The sequence below is a fragment of the Canis lupus genome, chromosome 11 (genome assembly GCF_048164855.1).
Source record: "Canis lupus baileyi chromosome 11, mCanLup2.hap1, whole genome shotgun sequence".
Lineage (NCBI taxonomy): Eukaryota > Metazoa > Chordata > Mammalia > Carnivora > Canidae > Canis > Canis lupus.
In genome coordinates this window covers 14,493,680-14,518,964 of record NC_132848.1, presented here as the reverse complement: position 1 = coordinate 14,518,964, position 25,285 = coordinate 14,493,680, and the positions used below count along the sequence as shown (strand labels likewise).

General features: G+C 36.9%; 1 protein-coding gene across 4 annotated transcripts in view; it reads left to right on the top strand.

Moving 5' to 3' along the window:
- PTPRR (protein tyrosine phosphatase receptor type R) overlaps positions 1 to 25,285 on the top strand; it is a 233,805-nt gene that overhangs the window by 171,057 nt on the left and 37,463 nt on the right. For all 4 annotated transcript variants that reach the window (XM_072843272.1, XM_072843273.1, XM_072843274.1 and 1 more), the window contains 2 exons: positions 18,826 to 19,012; positions 21,572 to 21,656. In XM_072843272.1, coding sequence (XP_072699373.1) covers positions 18,826 to 19,012; positions 21,572 to 21,656 — 272 coding nt within the window. The remainder of the gene's footprint in view (positions 1 to 18,825; positions 19,013 to 21,571; positions 21,657 to 25,285) is intronic.

The window sequence follows — 25,285 nt, the reverse complement described above, 5'->3', positions numbered from 1 at the left end:
ATGCTAACTTAGAACCTTTTTATTTATGGGAAAGCAAAGGGATATATTTCCTACAGCAAGCATAAAAGTGTCCTCTCCATGACAAATTTCAGCTCACTCTTAAAAATGTGTATGTCATTTTGCATTCCAGAAATTTTTTTTTTTTTTTTTTTTTTTTTTTTTACCAGTCCATCTGCTCCTTGGCCATTATATAGGTGATAAAACACACTATCCAAAGTAAGGATTCTTTACTCCGGAATGCGTGATATCTGCATTTGAGTGAATGGCCATTTGGTTTTCAGGGTGATCCTGAAATTATTCCATCTGACGGTGGGGAAGAGAAAACCCAGAAATAAAAGTGAGTTACTACAAATGGCATCAGATCAACAAATCCCTGTCACTTGAGAGGAAAGGCTTATTTTAACTACTGGCAACTATGTTTAATAATTTCTATTTAAACATCTCTCCTTGTACAAGGCATCGCTGATAACATGATTATGTATTTACGTTGGCAAAATGTGATCATGGCAATCAAATCAAGTGCCACTCTCTTCATTTATCGCTAACACTCTTCCAGGTAATTGAGGCCTTCCTTCCATCTGAGAAGTGATGGTATTTTAGATACAGTCCGTGGCCACAGAGTAAACCAGCAAAGTCATTGACTCTTCTCTGGCCAAAGGAAGAAACTCCCTACTCTGAAATTCCAAGGTGAAGGGTCAATGACTTGAGAAGGCAACCTTCATCCTGGTTTATTCCTAAAGTGTTCTAACAGACCGAAGCCTGTAACTGCTTGCTGGGTGGTACGCTTTTTTTTTTTTTTTTTTAATGTTGCTTTTTTATTTTATTTATTTTAAGTAGGCTCCACGCCCAACGTGGGGCTTGAATTCACGACCCCAAGATTAGAGGAGTCGCATGCTACCTACTGCGCCAGCCAGGCACCCCCTGGGTGGGACACTCTTAAGTGGACCCTGAACAAACACAGGAGTGTGTATTTAAATAAATTGGTGTTCTTGGATAAACATTTGGAGAAACCGGACACTGTAGATTTTCACAGTCTGGACTGAGTTCATTTTAGGTAAAGGTAGAACTTGCTGTGCACTAGTTGATGACTTCAGATACCTACCGCTTACATTCAGGAAGTGAGGGACTTCTAGAAGCTTTCAGATAGGTATTAAATGTAATTGCTTTTTAAAATATCTAATTTTTCTCCATAAACGTGGACATTTTCTTTCTGAAAATTTAATTTTGTAAGGGTTCCTCTCTAATGACTTAAAGGAAGTTCAAGGATTTGGTACAAAACGCTGTACCCTTAAAAATTAATACATAATCTCTACTCCTATGACTTCTTAGGCATGACTCTACTCTGTTCCATGACAGGCTACATCATATTCAAACCATCTCTAGGGGGTTTTTTCTTTCCTTAAAGACCGTCATGTCTCCAAGACCAGAAGCCATGTCCTATTAACCTTGGCTGCAACCATCTCCTTACATGTTTTCGAGAAAATAGTAGGTGCTCAGTAATTACTTATGGTTGCACTGATTTCATCACAGCTTTGGGGTTAAAATGAAGTCTTGGGAATCATGCTACCTCTATTACTGTTTGACTTTTGATGAATTCCTTAACATCTTTAGTTTCTCCATATATAATATAGGAAAAATCATAATACGTTTTTCTTTTTTTTTTTTTTCAAAATTTTATTTATTTATTCATGAGAGACACAGAGAAAGAGAGAGAGGCAGAAACACAGGCAGAGGGAAAAGCAGGCTCCCTGCAGGGAGCCCAACGTGGGACTCTATTCCGGGTCTCCAGGATTACGCCCTGGGCCGAAGGTGGCGCTAAACCACTGAGCCACCTGGGCTGCCCCGTTTTTCAAAAATTAACGTAGAAACAAGTAAACTACTTAAAAAAAAAAAAAAAAAAAGAATTTATTTGACAGGGAGAGAGAAGTAGCTCCCCCTCCACACCAGTGAACTGGGAGCCCAATGCGGGGCTCCATCCCAGGACCCTGGAATCGTGACCTGAGCCAAAGGTAGACGCTTCACCAACAGAGCCACCCAGGTTCCCCAAGTAAACTACTACTTGCAAGCTCAGCTTAATCAGTGTTAGGTGCTATTGTCATCATCATCATCATTATCATCATCATTAGTAGCACTTATTCATTACTTTGCAATATTACATTACATTATTACTACATAACTAGCCCCTCAGCCCCTTCAGGGGCGTGGGCACCCTTCATCCTAGGGCCAGCTGAGTGCCGCTCCAGTTGAGCTAAGTCAGCACTCCTGCCTGACTCTAGTTAGAGAGATGATACAGTCAGTAAAAATCAATGCTTTCTCTTTTCTTCTGCTCTTTTCCTGCACCGTCTCCCAGCACTTACCCAGAGGGGCAGAAATGAGAACATTTGCACTCTGACTGCAAACATATTAACAGGAAGAGGTTCCCCCATGAGCTCTGAGAGAAGAGAAGACACCCTTACAGGTTTCCGGTGTGTGTGTGTGCAAAGGGATTTTAATTAAATTTAATATCTAATCTGAAAGACTGAGAACGTACATTGAAGTAAAAGCAATGCAGGTCATCACAACAATTCAAAGATGTATGAAGAAAATTTGTCACCATGGTTACCTTTACTAAGAAATCTGCTGCCTGTTTCTAAATAGGCAGAGTGGTACAGATATATGGGATCTTGAGCTGCGTGATATTTTCACTCATGAAACCCATGGTGAGACTGACATGCGTTGATCTTATTTTGTAAGATATTTTCTCTAAAATCTCTACTGTGTTATGCAAACACATACATGTGTTGACTACAAAATTTTCCGTCACTGCCCCACAAATAATGAGAGCTGCCACTCTCCCTGTAGCTATGCATATATTCCAGTGAAGCTTTATAGCTCTTATCATTTCAGAACAGTCTCTCTGGAAAATATTTTCAGTACTTCTGGCCCATTCTTTTCATTTCTTTCCTTTCTCTTTCTCTCTCTCTCTCTTTCAACAATCAATAAAACTTTTATTAAACTTGTAATGAATAGGCATTTTTATTATTAAAATTATGTGATAAAAAACGAAGATTGATTATAAGGTCTTGACAATTTTTTTTACCACTCTAACTCTGGAACTTTTTCACCACCCCATACCTGTTAGCATTCACTCCCCAGTTTTGGCAACTACCAAACTTGCTCTCTATCTCTAAGGATTTGCCTATTCTGGACATTTCATATAAATGGAATGATGAAATATGTGGCCTTTCGTGTCTGGTTTCATTTACTTACTGTTTTTAAGGTCCATTCATGTGGTTGCATGTATCAATACTTTGTTCCTTTCCTCGGCTGAATATTATTGTGCTGTGTGGCTTTACCACATTTTATATATTCATTCACCAGTTGATGAACATTTGGATTGTTTCCACTTTGAGCAATTATGAACAATGGTGCTATATAAACATTCACATACAAGTTTTTGCATGGACATAGGTTTTCGTTTCTCTTGGATATACACCTAGGACTGGAATTACTTGGCCATATGGTAACTATAGGTCTACCTTTTTGAGGAACCACCAAACTGTTTCTCCAAAGCTACTATACCACTTTACATTCCCACCAGCAATGTATGAGGGTTCCAATTTCTCCATATCCTGACCAACATTTGTCATTGCTCATCTTTTTCATCATAGTCATCCTAGCAAGAGTGAAGTAGTATCTCCTTTTGGTTTTGATTTCATAATGCCTAATGAGGTTGAACATCTTTTCTTATTTATTCTGGGTTCTCAAGTCTATTCCATTGACCTATATATCTCTTCTTGTGCCAATGCCATATTGTTTTGGTTAGTGTAGCTTTGTAGTAAGTAAGTTTTGAAATCAGGAACCATTAATCCATAAACTTTGTTCATCTCAAGATCATTTTGGCTACTTGGGTTCCTTGCATTTGGATATGAATTTTAAGATCAGCTTATCAGGGGGACGCCTGGATGACTCAGTGGTTGAGCGTCTGCCTGCGACCCAGGGCATGATCCTGGAGTCCCGGGATCAAGTAAGTCCCACATCGTGCTCCCTGCACAGAGTCTGCTTCTCTCTCTGCCTATGTCTCTGCCAATTTCTGCAAAATAGTCACCTGGGATTTTGACAAGACCCACGTTGACATTGTAGATCAATTTCAGAAGTATTGCCATCTTAATATTAAGTCTTCTGATACATAAGTATGAGATGTCATCCATTTATCTGGGTCTTCCTTAATTTTTTTCAACAATGTTTTATAGTTTGTAGTGTTCCACTGTTGCACTTTTTGCAAAATTTATTTTCATATATTTAATTCTTTTTGATGATATTGTAAATGGAATTGTTTTCTTAATTTTATTTTTTATATTTGTTGCTGATATGGAGAAATACAATTGATTTTTTCTATTGATTTTATATTGTGCAACCTTATGTAACTGGAGCTTTACTTTTAGCATTTTTTTCCTTTGAGTTTTTTTTTTAAGATTTATTTATTTACTTGAGAGAAAGAGAGGCAGAGGGAGAGAATCTCAAGCAGACTCCTGGCTGAGCACAGAGCCTGATGTGGGGCTTGGTCTCACGACCCTGAAATCATGACCTGAGCTAAGTCCGACACTTAAACAGCTGAGCCACCCAGGTACACCTCCTTTGAGTTTTCTATATATGAGATCACGCTATCTGCAAATAGAAATAGTTTTGTTTCTTCCTTTCCGATCTAGATTTTTTTGTTGTTGTTGTTAGCTTCATTATCTCGTCTAATTGCCCTGGCTAAGACTTTCTGGGACAATATTGAATAAAAGTGGAAGAGTCCTTGTGCCTTACTTGCACAAAATGTATGCTTGATCTTAGAGGGAAAATTTTGCATATTTCACGGTTACGTATGATGCTAGTTGTGGGTGTTTAATAAACATGTCCTTCATCCAGTTGAAGAAGCTGTCTTCTACTCTCAGTTTATTCAGTGCTTCTATCATAAAAGAATGTTGGATTTGGTCAAATTTTTTTTTCTGAGTTCATTGAGATGATATGTGGGTTTTGTCTTCTATCCTTTTACTATGGCATATTATTACATTGTTTAATTTTTTGCTTATCAAACTAACCTTGCATTCCTGGGACAAACCTCATTTGGTCATGCTATGTAATCTTTTTATAGGTTGTTGAGTTTGGTTTGTTAATATTGTGCTGAGAATTTTTGCACCTAGATTCATATTGATATTGATTCTTATTAATACTGAGCTGTAATTTTTTGTTATATTCTTTGGCTTTGGTTTGAGGCTAACACTGGCTTCATATAATGAGCTATGAATTGTTTCCTTCTCTTCTGTTTTTTGAAAGTGTTTTTGAATGATTGCTGTTAATACTTCCTTAAACACTTGGTAGACTCCATTAGAGTCACTTGGTTCTAGGTTTTACTTTATAGGAAGTTTTAAAAGTTATTAATTCAATCTTTTTACTTACTCTGGTTCTATTTAGATGAGTTACTAATTATCTATTTCATATTGAATCAGTTTTAGTAGTTTATGTCTTTTTAGGAATTTGTCAATCGGGGCTATCTGATTTCTTGGTATACCACTGTTTATAGAATTCCCTTATAATCTTTTTTATCTGTAAAGTGAGGAGTGATGTCGATTCTTTTATTTGAGATTTCAGTTGAGTCTTGTCTTTTATTTTTTCTTGCCCGTTCTAGCTAAAGGTTTGTCAATTTTGTTGATCTTCTCAAAGAACCAACTTTTGGTTTCATTGACTTTCTCTACTGATTTTCTAGCCTCGGTTTCATTTATTTCTGCTCTAATCTTTACTGTTTCCTTCCTTCTGCTTATTTTGGGTTTAGTTTGCTTTTCTTTTTCTATTTTCTAAGGTTTTGTTCTATTCAAATTGATCAGCTATTCACCATATATCACTCCAAACAACTTTTGACTGTTCCCAACATACAAATCCATCCTAAAAGACAAATATTTTTACCACTAAAGATATTAAAAAAGAATAGGCAGGAGAGAATTTCTAGAATAGCAAAGTAAGAACATTCAAAATCCAATCCTCCGTAAAATCAATGAGAATGCTAGCAAAAATGGTCAAAATTGACTTTTCAGAATTCTGGAAATTAACCAAAAGCTTACAACAATTTGAGAATTTATTCAAGAAAAACAGCTGAATCTCAGCAAGAATGGTGAACTTTGTGGTATTTTTACCTTATCCTGTACCCATATCCCCTCCCCAAAATGTTACTACAGCCAAAGACATTTTATAATGATAAAAGGGTCAATCCAGCTAGAAGACGTAAGAATTGCCATCATATATTCACCCAACAATGGAGCATGAAAACGGACAGAATTGAAGGCAGAAATAGTAATTCAACAATAATATTAGGAAAAAAACCAATAATATTAGGAGCGTATAATAACCTATTTTTTTTATAAAGATTTTATTTATTTATTCATGAGAGACAGAGAGAGAGAGAGAGGCAGAGACACAGACTGAGGAGAAGCAGGCTCCATTCAGGGAGCCCAATGTGGTACTCGATCCCGGGTCTCCAGGACCACACCCTGGACCAAAGGCAAGCGCTAAATTGCTGAGCCACCCAGGGATCCCCACAATAACACAGTTCTAATAATGAAAAGAAAACCAGACAGAAGGTCAACAAGGAAATAACAAAACTATAAAACGTAGACCTAACAGGACTCTGTTCCCAGTAACAGCAGAATACAAATTCTTCTCAAATGTACATGTAATACTCTCCAGGGTACGCCATAAAATAAATCTAAATAAACTTTACACCATAAAATAAATCTAAATAAACTTTAAAAGATTGAAATCATACAAAATATATTCTCTGATCAAATGAAATGAAATTAAAAATTAGCACAGAAGGAAATTTGGGAAATTCACAAATAAGTGGAAATTAACTGTGTAGGGCTAAATAACCAATGGGTCAAAGAAGATGACACAAAAGGAAATTAGAATATATTTTGAGATGAATGAAAATGAAAATACAACATTCCAAATTATCTGGATGCAGTGAAAGCAGTATTTATCCTTGTCAAAGTTTAGCTTTCAACTGGCTCCACTATGATCCAAATCACTCTGACTGCTTTTTGTAGCGTGGTTGAGATTCTAATCACAGAATACCTTCAGTAATGTACGACTGCATAATATGGCAAATTGAAAGAACAAATCATCAAACAACACATTTCTAAAGCTCTTATTCTATTCCCATCATGACGACACAGTTCCATGCACACAAGGACTCCCAAAGTGGACCTAGGCAGACAATGCCTGATAATCTGTGCAGAGGCAAGAGGAAGAAGTTTACCAACCTACCTGATTTTTTAAGAGGAAAAATTGTATAGGCTGCTGCTGCTAAGCAGAGTCCTCCAAGTAGTCAAGTTTTCTCTTTTCAGTGATTAATTCCTGAGATGTATTATCAGCATGCACTCTAACTACAGCCAGAGGTGAAATTACTGCCTTACTAATAGCTATATTTTGTATTGTGCTATTAAGGTATAAAATTGCCCCTTCACTGTTATTTAAAACTGAAAAAATATGGTACCTACACTTGTGAGCCTAACATAATATGTAGTTGTCAAGTGACTATGTCGTACCCGAAATTAACATAATATTGTCAACTATCGTTCAATTGTGTATATTATATATAACTTATATATAATATAATATATATTATATAAAAATTATATAAAAATTACATGTGTATAAAATACATTTATTAGTGCTAAAAAAGAAAAATTAATGCTAAGTCAATTGCATATGTATTATAAAAAATTTTTTAACTGAAGAAGTCTTAAAAAGCAGTTAGGTTTCTCTAAGAATTCAGTTTTTAAAAATGGGGCTGCAACCAGGTGAAAAACAAAAAACTGAGGAAGCTGAGAAGTTGTATATTTTTTGATGATTTTACATTTTAGCTAAACTCTGGGTCATTATAATTATGTGTGTCATTTCTGACCTTGAACATAGATAAATATAATTTATTTGTAATGTTCAGTACTAAAAGAGCTCTTTGATAACTGATTGCTTAAAGAGACAGAGAGCTATTAATTTTATTGTGTTACTTAGGAAATTGTGTGTGTGTGTGTATGTATACATCGGCTAAAAGTCAAAGAAAGATTTCTCTTTCCAGAATGTTTTTTTCATTGAGACTTATTAATGTTCATTCAGCATCATCTTTTTCTTAACTAATTATATAAACGTGGAAAAACTAAACTTGGGAACTAAAATTAGAACTACCATCATTTTGTTCTTTTGTTAAAAAGGAAACAGCCTCCTCACCATGAGTGACAGTCAAAACAATACTAAGTGCCAAAAAAAGAGTAAAAATTAATCATACGTGGTTACAAGGCAAAACACTACTTTTTTTTTTCTTTTTTCTACTAACAAAATCATCATAGCTCTTTAGGATGTTAATGCTAGACTTCACTGATACTTAAATAAGACTCAAACTAAATATTAACTGTAATATTTACTATACCTGGATAAGTATAGCTTCTCCATTCCACATTTCCAACTTCTATGTAACATGATCCCCCACTTTTCCTATCTTCAGAAGGATTGGAAAAGCCATCAGAGTGCAGTAATTACACATAGTATTACCTTAACCAACTATTTGCAATCACTCATACATGCAGACAACAAAAGTGTTACTCTCCATGTGTTCAGGACTGGATACAGAGGGAGGATTGCAATCTTTGCCCTCAAGGAGTTCACACTTTAAAATCAGTCATTTCTAGTGACTATATCGGAGACATCCTGGAAAAATTGCTAAGAAATTTGAGAGGAAAAAAAATCCCTAGAGTTTGATTATCATATTTTCAATGCTCAGACATCATTCTGGTGAATGTTCTCTGGTAAAGAACATACCAGCCAAGGAGATTTTAGACTTACAGAAGCTTTCTGGGGAGCTACTGCAAAGGTCTGAACAATAGATGAAGGGGGTCTGAGCTAATTCCATGTCAGTGAGCCACAAGAGGTGATCTTCATGCCTCTTCCATGTTCCATGCATTCAGTGACTTCTCCAAACTCAGGGTTTTTAAGTTAGTGTTTAGAACTCCTCAACCTAAAAATCATCATGGAAATGCACAAACATTTAGATACAAGGCTATTTACTTGCAGTCTTGTCTATAATTGTGAAAAATTGAAGACAAGTTGATGTCTAAAAATAAGGTATTGGATAAACAAACTATGGCACATCCAGACAATGGAATACTACAGAGTGTCTGAAAATAGTTTTTAAATAAATTTGAAGACATAAAAAGACATTCACGATGTATTCAGTTTAAAAGCAGGTCATAAAGGAATATGTAGAGTAAAAATCTAGATGTTGTCATAGATACATCCAAGGACTTGAAGACCATACACATAAATGTTATCAGCAGTCATTCTAAGTGTTGGTATTATGGGATATTTTTCTTTGTTTTTGTTATCTATAGCTTTAGGTTTTCTACAGTGAATATGCATTATTTTTTAATCTAAAAAAAGTTATTAATTTTAAGGACAGGAGGTAAGAATTTTAAGGGCTCCAGGTACGAAAAATGGTTTCAACTTAGAGAACTACTGATTTTGCGTATGTAAGACTGCCATTGACTTTTCATCACTAGCCAACGTTCCCGACATTGCCTTCTTCAAATATTTAGCAATGTTTATGCCATATAGCTCCCACACAGCCATTTATGCAGAGAGTGAAGTAAGAATTACCACGTGATCAGTATTAACTAGTATAACCCTTCACATACGTGTACTATATGCCAGATGCCAGCTGGAAATGTTCACTTATCTTTATTCTTTAACTTTTACAGGGTGAATCAACCCTGTGAGTTTTATTATCTTCCCCATTTACAGATCAAGTAGCCTGAGGCCTCAAGAGCTTAAGTAAAGCACAGAGCACTGATCTAAACTCACACTCCAGGGTCATTCAAGAAAAATATAATAAGTTTAATTTATATTTATTTTTTAATTATTGTTTTGGTTTTTTTTAAAAAAAAAGAGATTTATGTATTTATTTTAGAGCAGGGGAGGGACAGAGGAAGAGAGTCTTAAGCAGACTCCGTGTTGCGTGCACAGAGCCCTACATGGGGCTTGATCTCAGAACCCTGAGATCATGACCTGAGCCAAAACCAAGAGTCAGTTGCTTAACCAACTGTGCCATCGAGGTGCCCCCTTGACTTTTATTTTTTTAAACAATAAAAGAAGGATGTAATAAATTTTGCCTCGTCCTATACATGCATGAAAGATCAGATATCCTTGCACAAATTCAAAATTTTTTATCTAATCACTCAACACGGAGAGCAGCGATCTACCTAGTGAAGTCAGTGCTTTCAAGTAGGGAAATCAATCATTTCCCACACCAAAAAATATTCTCCGTGTTGTGAGATTTTCTTTTTGCTTTAGACTGAAATTCATTTGTCATCTTCCTGGGCCTGTGCTTGGTCTCTTTTATCCTTGTTACATTTCTTCCCTACAGGATTTCCTTTTGGGAAATTTTACGATGGATGGTCACAATATCTATTCATTTATTTCAGCTTTTAGACATTAGTAACACTGCATTATGTCACATTTAACTTTCCAAGGGCTTTGAATTGAAGCCACAATTTAAAACTCCTAGCACTCCCTAACTTTTTTTTTTTTTTAATTTTACCCTTTCATCTGTCAAGTGGTCCAGGAAGGGAGTTAGTACTATATATAGTTTATTTGAAGGTAAAGAGATGGAGAGAAACAGCAAACCATTCATTAAATACCATCACCTCTGGAACTTGAAAGTAGTAGAATCAGAGAGTTTCAAAGAACCGTGGGGGCCAGTCAATCCACACATAGTAAAGGGACTTCACCTCACTATCTCACCATTGTTAACTCCTTTGTTATTTCAAGTGAGTAAAAAACGTCTCTTTTTTCTTTTCTTTTTATTAAGAGTACCCTAGAAAACTAAAAATGTGCACAAATCAAGCAAAATTAAATAAGAAAAATCAAGTCGGAGATGGAAGGGCCTGAGCTCACCTTTGGGATAAAGCCAAGACTGTCAGATGTGTGATCATTATAAAGAGGGGAGGGCACACACCAGGAGGGGAGGGCAGGACTGAGGTCCTAGATTCACAATGGTTCAGATCTGAAGAGGGCGTCAGTATTAACCATCTCACTTCTCACCATGTGGGATCGGATGTGTACAGCGATAAAGACTGCTGTGAATGAACTACATATATTCTTTACACAACAACCACAACAAAAGCATTAAGGCTGGGAAAGCTCTCAAAGATCCAATCTGTTTGCTCTCCTTCTGCACTCAGTTCTTGCCATCTGTAGATGCCTATTTTTTTTCCTTCTAATATTTTTATTTATTTTATGTTTAGAAACAATCTGTCCACAGTTCATTTTTTTTAATAATAAATTAATTTTTTATTGGTGTTCAATTTACCAACATACAGAATAACACCCAGTGCTCATCCTGTCAAGTGCCCCCCTCAGTGCCCATCACCCGTTCACCCCCATCCCCCGCCCTCCTCCCCTTCCATCACCCCTAGTTCGTTTCCCAGAGTTAGGAGTCTTTATATTCTGTCTCCCTTTCTGATATTTCCCACACATTTCTTCTCCCTTCCCTTCTATTCCCTTTCACTATTATTTATATTCCCCAAATGAATGAGAACATACAATGTTTGTCCTCCGATTGACTTACTTCACTCAGCATAATACCCTCCAGTTCCATCCACGTTGAAGCAAATGGTGGGTATTTGTCATTTCTAATGGCTGAGGAATATTCCATTGTATACATAAACCACATCTTTATCCACTCATCTTTCGATGGACACCGAGGCTCCTTCCACAGTTTGGCTATTGTGGACATTGCTGCTAGAAACATCGGGGTGCAGGTGTCCCGCCGTTTCATTGCATCTGTATCTTTGGGGTAAATCCCCAACAGTGCAATTGCTGGGTCGTAGGGCAGGTCTATTTTTAACTGTTTGAGGAACCTCCACACAGTTTTCCAGAGTGGCTGCACCAGTTCACATTCCCACCAACAGTGTAAGAGGGTTCCCTTTTCTCCGCATCCTCTCCAACATTTGTTGTTTCCTGCCTTGTTAATGTTCCCCATTCTCACTGGGGTGAGGTGGGATCTCATTGTGGTTTTGATTTGTATTTCCCTAATTAGATGCCTATTTTTCTGTTCTCATTTCCAATACTTCCAGATAAGCAGCTACCACTACTCCCCTTTGAAAGTTAACTTCTTAATCCAGTCATTTCAGAAGTAAATCTTCCTGGACTCCAGGCAAAATGATCATTCGTTTCACTTTGTCCTCTGACTCCCATTTCCCTTCCTTTTCGGGCTTCGAGTCTCACTGTTCTTGGTGGGTGAGGCACTGCTAAGGGACCAGCATATCCGAGAATTAGACATAGCCTGATGGCCCCAGTGCTGGAAACCATAGCTCTTCTGCTTCTAAACCCAGCTTCTAAAATTCCACGGACCTCCCCAAAGACCAGGAAAACAAAATGCTTATTTTTGAGTTATTCTAACAGTCCATTGTAGTGTCCTTATATTTGTAGCTGTATTTTCTTCCCACTTCTTGGTCATTAAGAACAATGGTGCAGAATGGAACAATTTCAACAGAGCACTGTTTTTAAGCTCTTGCTGAAATGGATGTGTGGCCCTGGGCCATCAGATTTATACATGTTTTCCTTTTTACTTAATTGTAATTAGCATGCTGTTTATTGCATTCCTTTTACCTTTCCTTAAGAATTTGCTTTTTCCTTCAATTGTTTGCATTGGTATCTTTTGAATTTCCTCTCGCTTATTTATTTTTTGGCATAAATAATAATTGGTGCTACGGCAGGAGCTTGATAAAGCTTTTTATTATGTTCCCTTTTGTCCAACAGCGATCATGAGGCATAAAAAAGTCTAAACAGTTTGTCCAGAGTTACATAACAAAGGAGAAGCAAGGTCTCAATAAGAGTGTGTGCGCTTCGTTTTCCATATTCGGTTTCTATTAAAGGTCCAGGGCTCCTGTTATTTCTGTCGATTTTTTTTTCGTCTAAATCCTTTAGGGTTCCCCCTGCCCCGGATCTTAATTTGTATTCTCTCTTGACTTCTGATATTTATTTTCTGTTTGAAATGTCTTTCTGATTCTATCCTTACTTCTTACCACTTTGGTTTATGGATCCTGGGAGACAAACTCTTGATTCAGGAAAGTGGTATTTTCTCCTCCAGATCATTAGTCAGTAATAGCTGGTTAAAAACCTAATATTCTATGATTGCAAAACACCTGTTTTCCCCAGATGGTTCAGTAAATTGTTTTAGACACATTGATCATCTATTTTGGGGAAAGAAATCTAGTTGATTCTCACCTTTACCATACCCCAAAATAGAGATAGATTAAAAGATTAGCTTTTAGTAAAAATGAAACTTCCAGAAGAATTTGTATGTATCAAAGCAACGCAAGAAGCCACACACACACACACACACACACACACACACATACACACAAAGATTGACATGTTGGAAGGTAAATATAACTTTTAAAAAATCCTTGGTGTTTTAAGGCAAGAATAAGCCATATAGATGCAACACGTATTTCTGAGAAATAATGTCTTATATATCATAGTCAACAATAATACAGTAATGCTCTGGTATAAACATTAGGAAAGAGTATGATAGACAGTTCTTAAAGGTAAGGACTGATAAATGAACTATAATGATATAAAAATGTATTATCCTCAATTCTAACCAAAGAAATAAAATTCAAAACGATCAGTCACTGTCATTATTGCCATTAGCACAGCAACACTTAAAAGCCAATTTAAAAGCTAGTGAAGCTTGAGGTTCCTGCGTGGCTCAGTTGGTTAAGCGTCTGTCTACCTTTGGCTCAGTCGTAACCCGGGGGTCCTGGGGTTGAGCCTGCTTCTTCCTCTCCTCCCTGCTCGTGCTCTCTCTCATTATCTCTCTCCCTCTCCCCCCCCCTCGCTCTCTCGCTCAAATAAACAAACATGTTTTTAATAAACTAAATAAAAGCTAGTGAACTTTATGTGACTGATACTAATTTCCCTTTTAAGACTTCTACAAACCTTCTACAATGAGCACGTTACTTTTATGTCGAAAAAAACCAGCACTCTAAAGCATACATAGATGTGTCTTTAAAGTTAAAACAGGTATAGATGTGTGTTTAATGTCTCCTCTGGATGCACAAGACCTAAGAAGTGGGCAAATGCTTCAGGTTGATCCTACCCATCTGATTGTCTAATTCCGCTGTATTTCAATTAACTTTAATATTGCTTGTTCCTTGAAAACAAGAATTAACAAAAGCAGGGATTTTTTTTTTCCATGTTAACGACATCCTATGGTAATATTTCATGGCCAGGATAGAAGAGCACCACCACGATAAGGGCTGTTTTGTGCAAGAATGCTCTCCATAAGGTCAACAGCTTGGACATGATTAATTCCTTAATTGAACTTTGAGACATTGTCTGAGGTGTTGAGGTGAAGTGTTCTGGGATTGCCGAGGGTATGGGGGAAATGAATTTGCCATAATAAAGGGAAATTTTGAGATAAATAGGTCACTGAGAAGGATGTATTTTTCCGTAGTGCCAGACGTGTTGATCCTGTCCATTAATTTCAAGATGTTAAGGTTCGTTTTTGAGTTTTTGCAAAGATCTCTGAAGGTAGATCCCTTAGAGAGGCAGAAGGCGAGAGTTGTATCAGACTTGATGCCACTGTGACCTGGAATCGTAGCCAGGCACCACTCCTTTCAGGCATTTTACTTACCCTGTCAGGTTAATCCTCATGGTTACCCTCTGACGCAGGTGTCCTGGATTCCTCACTTCACCAAGAAGATATTAAGATGCACAAGGCTAGGTAGGCTGACCACAGGTGTGCTGCAGGGACTCGGGAGAGGAGGGAAGTTGAGCCCAGACAACCCTGACTGTAGAGATGGAATTTGCACTCTGAGTACTACACTGCGTCTGCTTAGACTTGGGTGGCTTTGGCCTTCCTCCCACAGCTGGCCCCCAGCTCCACGCGGGGCATTGACTAGTCTAACGAACACTGCCCACCATACCCTTGCTGATGGGAAGCAAACCAGAGAGGACTTGGGTTTCATACTCTTACCTGGACTGTGTCTTTGTTCCACGTTTGTGTCCCTAAGTTCGTTCCTTCTTCACCTATAAAATGGGGGAAAGTAATAACCTCAGAGAGCTGCTGTGGAGATGGGAATACCATATGTGAAGGTGCTTAGAACCGTGCTTGGCAAATCAGAGATGTTTCATAAATATTAGTTTCCTTTCTTCCTTCCCTTGCCAGACAAAAGTCGTTCTCCCTTACGAAGTCAAGCTTGCATGAAAATGCCTCCATGGCTCTCAAGGTTTCACAGAATCCTCAGAAATTTTGCTCGCTAGATCAAATGGACCCTATTACACATGGAATCTCAGAGGCTTCTAATCCCCCAATAATGTATGCTGTGGAAAGCCCTAATAGAAGTTTATATAACCTGATATTTGAAATTCTCTTTTCTGGATTTGGGCAGGCTATTTATAGGCTTATTTCTATGATTCTTGTTTCTCTCTCATTTCTCCTACAGAACCCTTCCCCCAATTCCAAATACACTTTTATACAACTGAACTCTGGCTCAAACTGCTTATATGCCATTTCTCAAAGATGCCTTATCATTTCCTGCTTCCATTATTTTTTTTTTTCTCCTGTCGGGCTCTCTCCCTGAAAGAAACCTTTCCCGAAAACTTGTCTATTGAACTTTAACCTTCAAGGCTTAACTCAAATGCCTGCTCTTCATACACCTCTGACCACTCTGGATGGAAGAGACCCCCCCCCCTTCCTACTAAACCACCATAGCACTGAGTATCATTCACTGGACAGGCTGCAGATACTTTATTCTTTTGGGGCTGAACATTGATTACATGGACTAATGGTTTAAAATGACATCTGAAAAAAATTAAAATAAAATAAAATAAAATGACATCTGATTAGCAATCCCTTATATGGCCTGTCCCAACTCCTTACAAAACAAAACAAAAAAAATCTGTGAAGCCAGCAAAAGCCAAATTCTCACAAACACACTAAAAACTAATAAACAATGTATTATCAAAATTAAGAAGGAATTTCTGACAATTTAAAGGCCAGAGAAACTGGATTGAGAAACTTGTAGAAACTATTTTCCCACTAAAAATAGATTAAAATTCTTGGTTTGAGAATAGAACCACTCTTCACCCTCCTCAGCTGTTTACCTCCTACTCAAAAACACAGGAGCCCGGTCAACCACCACCAACAGCCACCAAAAAAAAAAAAGGAGGACAAGCATACCCCTATCGGCTAGGTGATATTTTATGAGGTATCCAGTATGCTCTTCCCTAATCCCTAACAGTGGTTCAAAACAGTTAAGCATAATAATAAAAACTAGAAAAGGTTTTTGAAGAACATGCAAAAAAATATATAGCAGGTATGTCAATATTAATTTTTTTTTAAGTTGGAGGTTGGGAGGTGTCAAAAGGATGAATTAGAGGAAGGTGATCAAAAGGTACAAACTTCCAGTTAAGATAAATAATACATAATAAACTAAGTAACGTACGTGATGTCCTGTACAGCATGATGACTATAGCTAACGCTGCTGTATGGTATACTTGAAAGTTGTTAAGAGAGTGGATCCTAAGTTTCCATAGCAAGGAAAAAACTTATTTTTTCTTTTTTGTATCTATAGAAGATCATGAATGTTAACTAAGTTTATTTATTGGGGTAATTGTTTCACAATATGTGTAAGCCAGTTAATGATGCCAAAAATCTTAAGCTTATATGGTGCTGTATATAAATTGTCTCAACAAAATTGGGGGGGAAATGTCAAATGTGAGGTAAACATAAAACTAATAGGAATGTAATTACTTAATATTGATAAAATTTACAGAAAAGATGTAATTATTCATCTTTTCAAATAAAACAATGGCTGAAATACATAAAGTAAATATTGTTAGGAATATAAGGAAAAATAACAAAACAAGTGTTGTGGAAGATCATACATCTCAGGCTTCAAGAAATCCAGTAGGAAGAAATAAATTGGAATAATATCTTTAATAATATATAATAATATATTAAGTAAGGTGATATATATATACACATATGTACATAGATAAGTTTATAAATACAGAGATAGATATAAATAGGTAATCAGTCTATTGCCCCCAAAAGTATCTATGAAATATTCAGAAAAATGTATCATAATATTTGTTTCAAGAAAAGAATGGAGAAATTCCAAACATTAGAAGTCCAACGACTATTGGATTATTTGCGTGTACAATAACTAGAAATTAATAAGGAAGATAAATTCAAAAACACACAAATGTCAAGTGAAACCAGGAATTAAAACTACAATTACAAACCATTTAGAAATTAACAAAAATGACATTACACATGAAACTATAGAATGGCCCCAAAGCTACAACCAGAGGCAAATTCATAAGAGGAAAGTACGTACAGGCTTTTGCTTGTTGGGTTTTTGTTATATGTTCTAACAATTTCCCGTTGTTTAAAATTAAGCTCTAGGGATCCCTGGGTGGCACAGCGGTTTAGCGCCTGCCTTTGGCCCAAGGCGCGATCCTGGAGACCCAGGATCGAATCCCACGTCGGGCTCCCAGTGCATGGAACCTGCTCCTCCCTCTGCCTATGTCTCTGCCTCTCTCTCTCTCTGTGTGTGTGTGACTATCATAAATAAAAATAGATAAATAAATAAATAAATAAATAAATAAATAAATAAATATAAAATTAAGCTCTAGCCATGTGAATATTTCCTGATTTCTATCGGAAGCATGTAAAACACCCTTCAAATGAAGTATGCTGGGACTAGAATTTGTTCTTACTGTCTTTGTTCATACCCTATTCTCCATTTCCTTGGCACCATATTTGATCACCTCAGAGATACCGAAGCATAATAATAAAAACTAGAAAAAGTTTAATAAATTTAAATTTAATAGTTCTTTAAATTTAATAGTTCTTGTGAATACAATCTCTGACTGTGACCGTTGGTCTTGCACAGGCTATTTTATAGTTATTTCTTGGTTCCACACAACTAAGGTTACGGGTAAGAAGCACTCACACCTTCTATCCAGGGCAGGAGGGGCCTTTATAAGTTGGAAAAGCCCCACCTCATCACCCAACAAGAAGAGGGAAATTACAGAAGAAAGCTAAATTAAAACTCAGAATAAGAGTCTGTGATCTCTGTGGTCCTTATGAGTATATCATAGAATTAAATAAATACGTACACATACACGCACACAAACACACATGCATGCATACGTATATACATAAATGGAGGATACAGACGCTATTTCTTAGGGATTCATTCAGAAATTATAAACAGTAGAGACATTTTAAAACTGTTAAATTCTATTTCAATGTCAATAATATGAACTAAAATATTTTTTTTTCTCTGAGCTTCCTATGTCCAGTAAGATCATGTGTACAATATTTTGGTGTCAAGAATATTAGGTGGCTATATGGTTTACATTCTGAGCTCTCAGACATACAAACAATAAAGTTGTGTTATATATGATTTGTTCATTCAAATGTGATGTTTACTTTTCCTAAATTTTTCACTTAATATGACTACCATCCTATTATTTTTGCAAGTATACCCATTAATAAATTATAGTGCATTTTCTTGATTCAGACTTATTTCCAACAACAAAACTGTCAGTTTCCTGTAAAGAAATAGGATAGTTGCTATAGTCAACTATGGTACCATTAAAAAAAAAAAAAACATTTGGTCCTTATATCTGTAGAAGTTCTCGCTGAATTGGGTGTATGTACGGAAGACCAATTTGTGTAATCAAAATAACTCATGTGGTTTCCAAACCTATTAACATTCTTCCTCAATGCAGGCGAGGGTCCAATGTATCTCTTACACTGGACATGAGTAGCTTGGGGAATGTCGAACCCTTTGTGGCTATCCCAACCCCACGGGAGAAGGTAGCAATGGAGTACCTGCAGTCAGCTAGCCGAATACTCACAAGATCACAGCTGAGGGACGTCGTGGCAAGTTCACATTTACTCCAAAGCGAATTCATGGTGAGCTCGCTGTTTATTGTTCACTCTCAGTAGATATTTTGATAAACTAGACCCTAGAGGCACCTACTAAAATGGCACCGTTCTCCACTCAAGCAGCTTACAGTAAACAAATGGTTAGAGTTTAAAAGCTTAAGGTTAAGTACAAGGCTTTAGATCCACCCTACATCTCATGAACTACTGGTAAGTGTTCAAACCCGAATGTGAATACAAAATTGAGGCAGAGTACATAGGAGCTGGTCAGGCAAAGAAGTGCCAAGAAGGAACTGGGCTGTGAAGAGGCATTCCAGAAAGCAGGAACAGCCTTGCTGTCACTGGGAAATTCAATTGTTTCAACTGGAGCATTGAAATTAAGGTGGGAAGGGGCAAAAGTTGAGCCTCCAGAGTTATAAAAGGAACCGGAGTCTTAATACATATTCAAATGTTTGGACTTTATCTTGAATTTTAAAAAGATCTCTCTATGTGCAGTGGAGTAAGCATTAGAAAAGAAAGGGGTATGTTGGGGTCTCTAGAGATAATCCTGTGGAACTGTCATCATGATGGTCTGAACTCAGTAGGAGTGAAAATGGGGAAACCCTATAGGAATCTGCAAAAAGGGGGCTGAATTGGGTGAGGCAATCATGGAAAAGGAAAGAATCAGGGATGATACCCCAGTTTGTGACATGAGCAACAGGGCACCTGCAGTGTCCTTTAATGAAATAAGGAGCACAGAAATACCAAATGTGGGCTAAAGATGATTAGGAAGTTTAACCAAAAGTGATGGCAACCCATCAGTGTTGCTGGTGATATGTGGATTTGTAAAAACACACGTCTACTCAGAGCTTGGAGACAGATTAGATCTTCTTAGGTTTAATAATTGTCCAAAAGGAGGATCCATTTTATGGGTCACTTTAAATCTCAAATCAGTTGTACATCTTAAGCCAAGTCTGGTGATTTTAATAAATTGATCACTCCAGGGTCTGTTCAGATATTTGCAACTACTCTGATAATGAAATATCTAGCAATGGGCTAGATTTACTGTTAGCTTCGTCAGCTATTATTAAGCATCCAAAGTAAAACATGAACATGTAGCTTTAAAAATTAGACTTTGTAGTATGTCATCTTTTCATATGTAAAGAAAACAACACCTAGTGAGATGAAAGAACCAGTCAATGATCACACAGCTAGCCAAAGGTACGCCTAATACTCCCTTCTAGAACCACAGATAGCTTTTTGGAGACAAGCCCTTAAAGGAAAGACAAGGCCAACAAAGAGTACCAAAGAGAAGGGTGATGGTGGCTTTGCCAAAACAGGCTGACCTATTTGAAATTATCAAACATAAACATGTGCTTTCTACTGAATATTCAACAATTTTGCTTATTTTGGTAACCTGGAACTGAGAAGTTATAATATTAATTGCAGCAGAGAGTAGGGAGGAGTATTATAAATATCTAAAATAATGCAGGTTTAGGAAATGATATTTAAAAAGTAAGCTACCCCTGTCTGTAGACCACATCTCAAATTCATGATCTAGCCAGGTTTTTCCCAAATTATCAGACTGACTAAAAACTAGGACAATTTGAATTAATTTATAAATGATTTATTTCATTTCAATGACTAGGCTTTTGAATTATATTTTCCATTGAAGAAAGTTCAAGTAACAAAAATAGTACTTCATGTGATCTAAAGATGAAAGTTCTTTTATTTCACGTTAACATTTATCTAAGCAATTTTTGCAGAATTTTAATGAGAGATCATACTGTTTTGTATAATCAAATCCTTACACATTTGTTTCAACTCTTTTGAAAACTTTGGCTTACTGCTTTCTTTGTCTCAGTCATCTACAGATGCTCACCTTTTAGATCTAATTTGTTTCCTCAGAGCCATTTCTGCTCTAATTGTTCCCTCTCCAATTATTTGAGGCACATGACATATATTCCAAGTAACATTTATATTCTTGTTAAGTGGGAGAATACAGTGTCCGGATGCTCTTCACTAAAAATACTGCATTTACAACCCCAAGTGGAACAGTAGAATTATAAATCATTCCTTAATACAAAAAAAATCATATTGCATCTCTTGAATCAACAAAAACTCCCTTTATATTATATTTACCACTTGGGGAGGGAGGTTTTAATAACCCTAAAAAAGTCATACAATGTTAAAAGAGAATCCATAAAAAAAAAAAAAAAAAAAAGAGAATCCATCATAGTGAAATTTTTGGTACTGAACTTATATAAAGATTTTTTAAAATTTGAATACATTGTCCATTTTCAGCTGTCTGTATATATTTCTAGCAATTATATCAGAAGGAATCTTAAAAATCTAATCAAAGTTTTATGTTTCTTTAATAACCATGTTAAGTAATACTTTCTAACACAGAGAGCTGTTTCTTAGAGTCAGCTTGCCAGGGTGCAGCTAATATGTTTATGAAAGGAAGGGTGTTGGTCAACCAGAGGTGGTAGTCTGTTGTTTTATAAATGACTTTGAAGTTCAGGAGGGCTCTGGATCAGATGGCCCCCTGTGAAGATTTTCTTTGTGGCAGCATTAGATACACTAATTTGATATCATTTATTTTTGCAGGAAATACCAATGAACTTCGTGGATCCCAAAGAAATTGACATTCCACGTCATGGAACTAAAAATCGCTATAAGACCATTTTGCCAAGTAAGTTTCTTGAATTAAATAGTTTACATTATAAAGCACCAGCCTTCCCCATTCACCCTTACCTCATCATTTACCACCCTCACAACTTCTCCATACACACTGCATTTGGAGTTATAAATGCACATCAAGACTACAAACTGTGACTTTATCCTATATTACTCTTATTATAATGGTCAGCTTACAATTCCAGTAGACACATGGTTCTAAACTTTTATTGTGCCACACATTATGGTCAATTGATTTCATCGAACAATTCAATGGGCAAAGGATAGTTTTCAACTAAAGATGCTGAGACAACTGAATATTCACATGCAAAAAAAAATGAAGTTAGGTGCCTGGGTGGCTCAGCTGGTTAATAATCTGCCTTTGGTTAAGGTCATGATCCCGAGGTCCTGGGGTTGAGTCCCACATCAGGCTCCCTTCTCATTAGAGGAGTCTGTTTCTCCCTCTCCTTCTTCTCCTCCCCCTGCTTATGCATGCACTCTCTTTCTCTCACTGACACACATTCTCTCTCTCAAATAAATAAAATCTTTAAAAAAAAATAAAGTTGGACCTTGCCTCACATCATATACAAAAATTAACTCAAAATGGATCAGACCTGAAGGTAAAAGCTAAAACTGTAGAACTCTTAGTATAAAACAGATGTAAATCTTCATGACCTTGAATTAGTCAATAATTTCTTAGATACGACACCATAAGTACAAGCAACAACAACAAAAATAGATAAGTTGAATTTTATTAAATTAAAATGTTTGGTGCTTCAAAGGATGCCATCAAGAAAATAGAAAGATGACTCACAAAATGGGGGAAAAATTGTAAATTATACATCTACCAGGGAATTCTATCTAGAATGTATAAAGAACTCTTACCACTCAGTTATAAAAAAGATAGCCCAATTTAAAAATGGGCAAAGGACTTGAATAAACATTTCTCCATAGAAGATAGATGAACAGTCAATAAACATTTGAAAAGATGTTCAACATTATTAGCCATATAAGAAATCAAAACCGCAATGAGATACCACGTCACATCCACATGATTTTAATAAAAATGATAGACTATATAGAAAGTATTAGCAAGGATGGAAGAAACTGGAATCTTCACACATTGCTGGTAGGGATGTAAAATGGTGCAACTACTTAGGAAACAGTTTGGTAGTTCCTCAAAAGGCAAATCCGAGAGTCACTATAGGACTCCGACATTCTAGTCGAAGTCCCATTCTTTCATTCGAAATAAAAATATATCATTGTCAATCACTAGACAAATAGATAGTTGGAGTTTGGGCAAAAATCCATAAGAAGTCCAAAGCAATAGCTCTGGGAAGATGAAGCCACAAAGACTTCTTAAAAAGTACTGATATGGGATCCCTGGGGGGCTCAGCGGTTTGAAGTGTCCAGATTGGCAAATCCATAAAGACAGAAACAGTCTTAGTGGTTACCTAGTGCTGAGAGGCATGGGAAATAGCTGCTAAATAACTAAAGGCTGTGGAGTTAATTTTAAGAGAAGGAAAATGTTACAGAGTTGATCGTGGTGACAGTTGCACAATTCTATGTGAATGAAGAACTGTATGGTGGCGCACTTTAAATGACAAAATTCTATGGTATGTGAATTACATCCTAACAAAGCTGTTACCAAAAAATTTCATAATAATCACCTAGAGTCCTTATAAAAATCTAGAGTCCTCAGTCCCACCCAGGGATTCTGTTTAAGTAAGTCTGCTGTTTGGGCCCAAGAATCCGTACTTCTAGGCAAACACCCGGGTGATTCTGATACAGATGATACCAGCACCACACTTTGAGAAACACTGTTTAGACTATGTTAAAACTAAATCTAACTCAGGTGCCTGGGTGGCTCAGTTGGTTAAGCAGCTGCCTTCACCTCAGATCATGATCCCGGAGTCCTGGATCCAGCCCCAAGTTGGGCTCCCTGCTCAAGGGAACCAGCTTCTCCGTCTCCCTCTGCTGTTCCCCCTGCTTGTGCTCTCTCTCAAATAAATAAATAAATAAATAAATAAAATCTTTAAAAAAAAACTCCGACCTAAATATAATTTCATGAAATGTATCAATGTCAAGCAATGAGCTAGACACCAGGAACCAGTAAGAAATAAGGAATAGCCTATAAGATCAAGGAGGTCATGGGCTAGAGAGGAAAGGCATGTAAATGAGTAATTATGTTCAAAGCAACAAAAGCCAGAATTGAGATCTGGCCCAAGTCGTGTAGGAGTATAGAGAAGACTAAGTAATTCTGCTTAGAGTGGCAAAAATGCTTTGGAGAGGATGTAACATTGTCAATCACTAGACCACAGATGGTTGGGGTTTTGGCAAAACCCATAAATATCTCAAAACAATAGCTCTGCAAAGATGGAGCCACAAAATGTTTCAAAAGTATGGGTATTGAAATAGTAGAGTCTGTATAATTAAGCCCATTAATTCACTCATAAAACATCAAATTCTCCCTATTTATGGTTATATCAAGAATTACTGTTAATGGTATTTTTGGGCTGCCCCCTCTGGTAGAGTTGGAAACACTCCTCTATAACATATTTTTAATGGATCTATATTAATATAGTCCCTGTTGAAAGATATTTTATGACTGCAGCTGGCTAAAGGGGGTGAAAGTGCTATGTGCTACAAGTGGTGCTCCTCTCTGTCTCTCTCAAGATTTTTCAACTGAAACTTACCAAATATAAGAAACTAAGGCATATACACTCATTGCAGTTTTACTTAACCAGCTAATGTCAGAAGGATTTGGAAATTATTAGGATTATTTAAAGTTGAGCCTTCTCAGGGGTGCCTGGGTGGCTCAGTCAGTTAAGCATCTGACTGCTGGTTTCAGCTCAGGTCATGGTCTCAATGGATCCTTCCATCAAGCCCCACAGAGCCCCATGGGGGGCTCCTGGCTCAGCAGGAAATGGGGTTGAAGATGCTCTCCCTCTGCCCCTCTTCCCTCTCACACATTCTTTCTCCCTTTCTCTCTTTATCTCTCTCTCTCTCTCTCTCTCAAATACATAAATAAATCTTAAAAAAAAAAATAAGTGAAGTTCAGCCTTCTCTATTTCCTGCTCTGATGATATCAGACATAGTCCTTCATAGCCCTGTGTCAGCTTTTCCATTCCCAGAACTGGGTGGATCACTTGAACCAGGGCACCTGTGCTGACAACTGATGTCACAAATAATGGATTTTCTGTTGAAAATGTCTGTAGGCTGAATACACCACCCACCCGCTGTTGCACAAAATATAATTGGGTAAATATAGTTTGGGCACACCACACCATTGGTTGAGAATCACCGGAGAAGACTGGAGTTGATATGGGAAGCTATTCTTTATGGTTCATTTTAGACTGTCATATGGGATAAATTCTAAACATTGTATAAAATAATTAAAAATGATTAAGATTTTAAGTATTGTTTTTTCAATTGTTTTAACCTACAATAAACTCAAGTTTAAAAGCTTCCAGCATGGGGGGCGCCTGGGTGGTTCAGTCAGTTAAGCTTCTGCCCTTGGCTTAGGTCGTGACCCTGTCAGGCTCCTTGCTCAGTGGTGAATCTGCTTCTCCTACTTCCTCTCCCCCTCCCCCTGCTCGTGCTCTCTCTCCCTTACTTTTTCTCTCCCAAATAAATAAGCAAAAT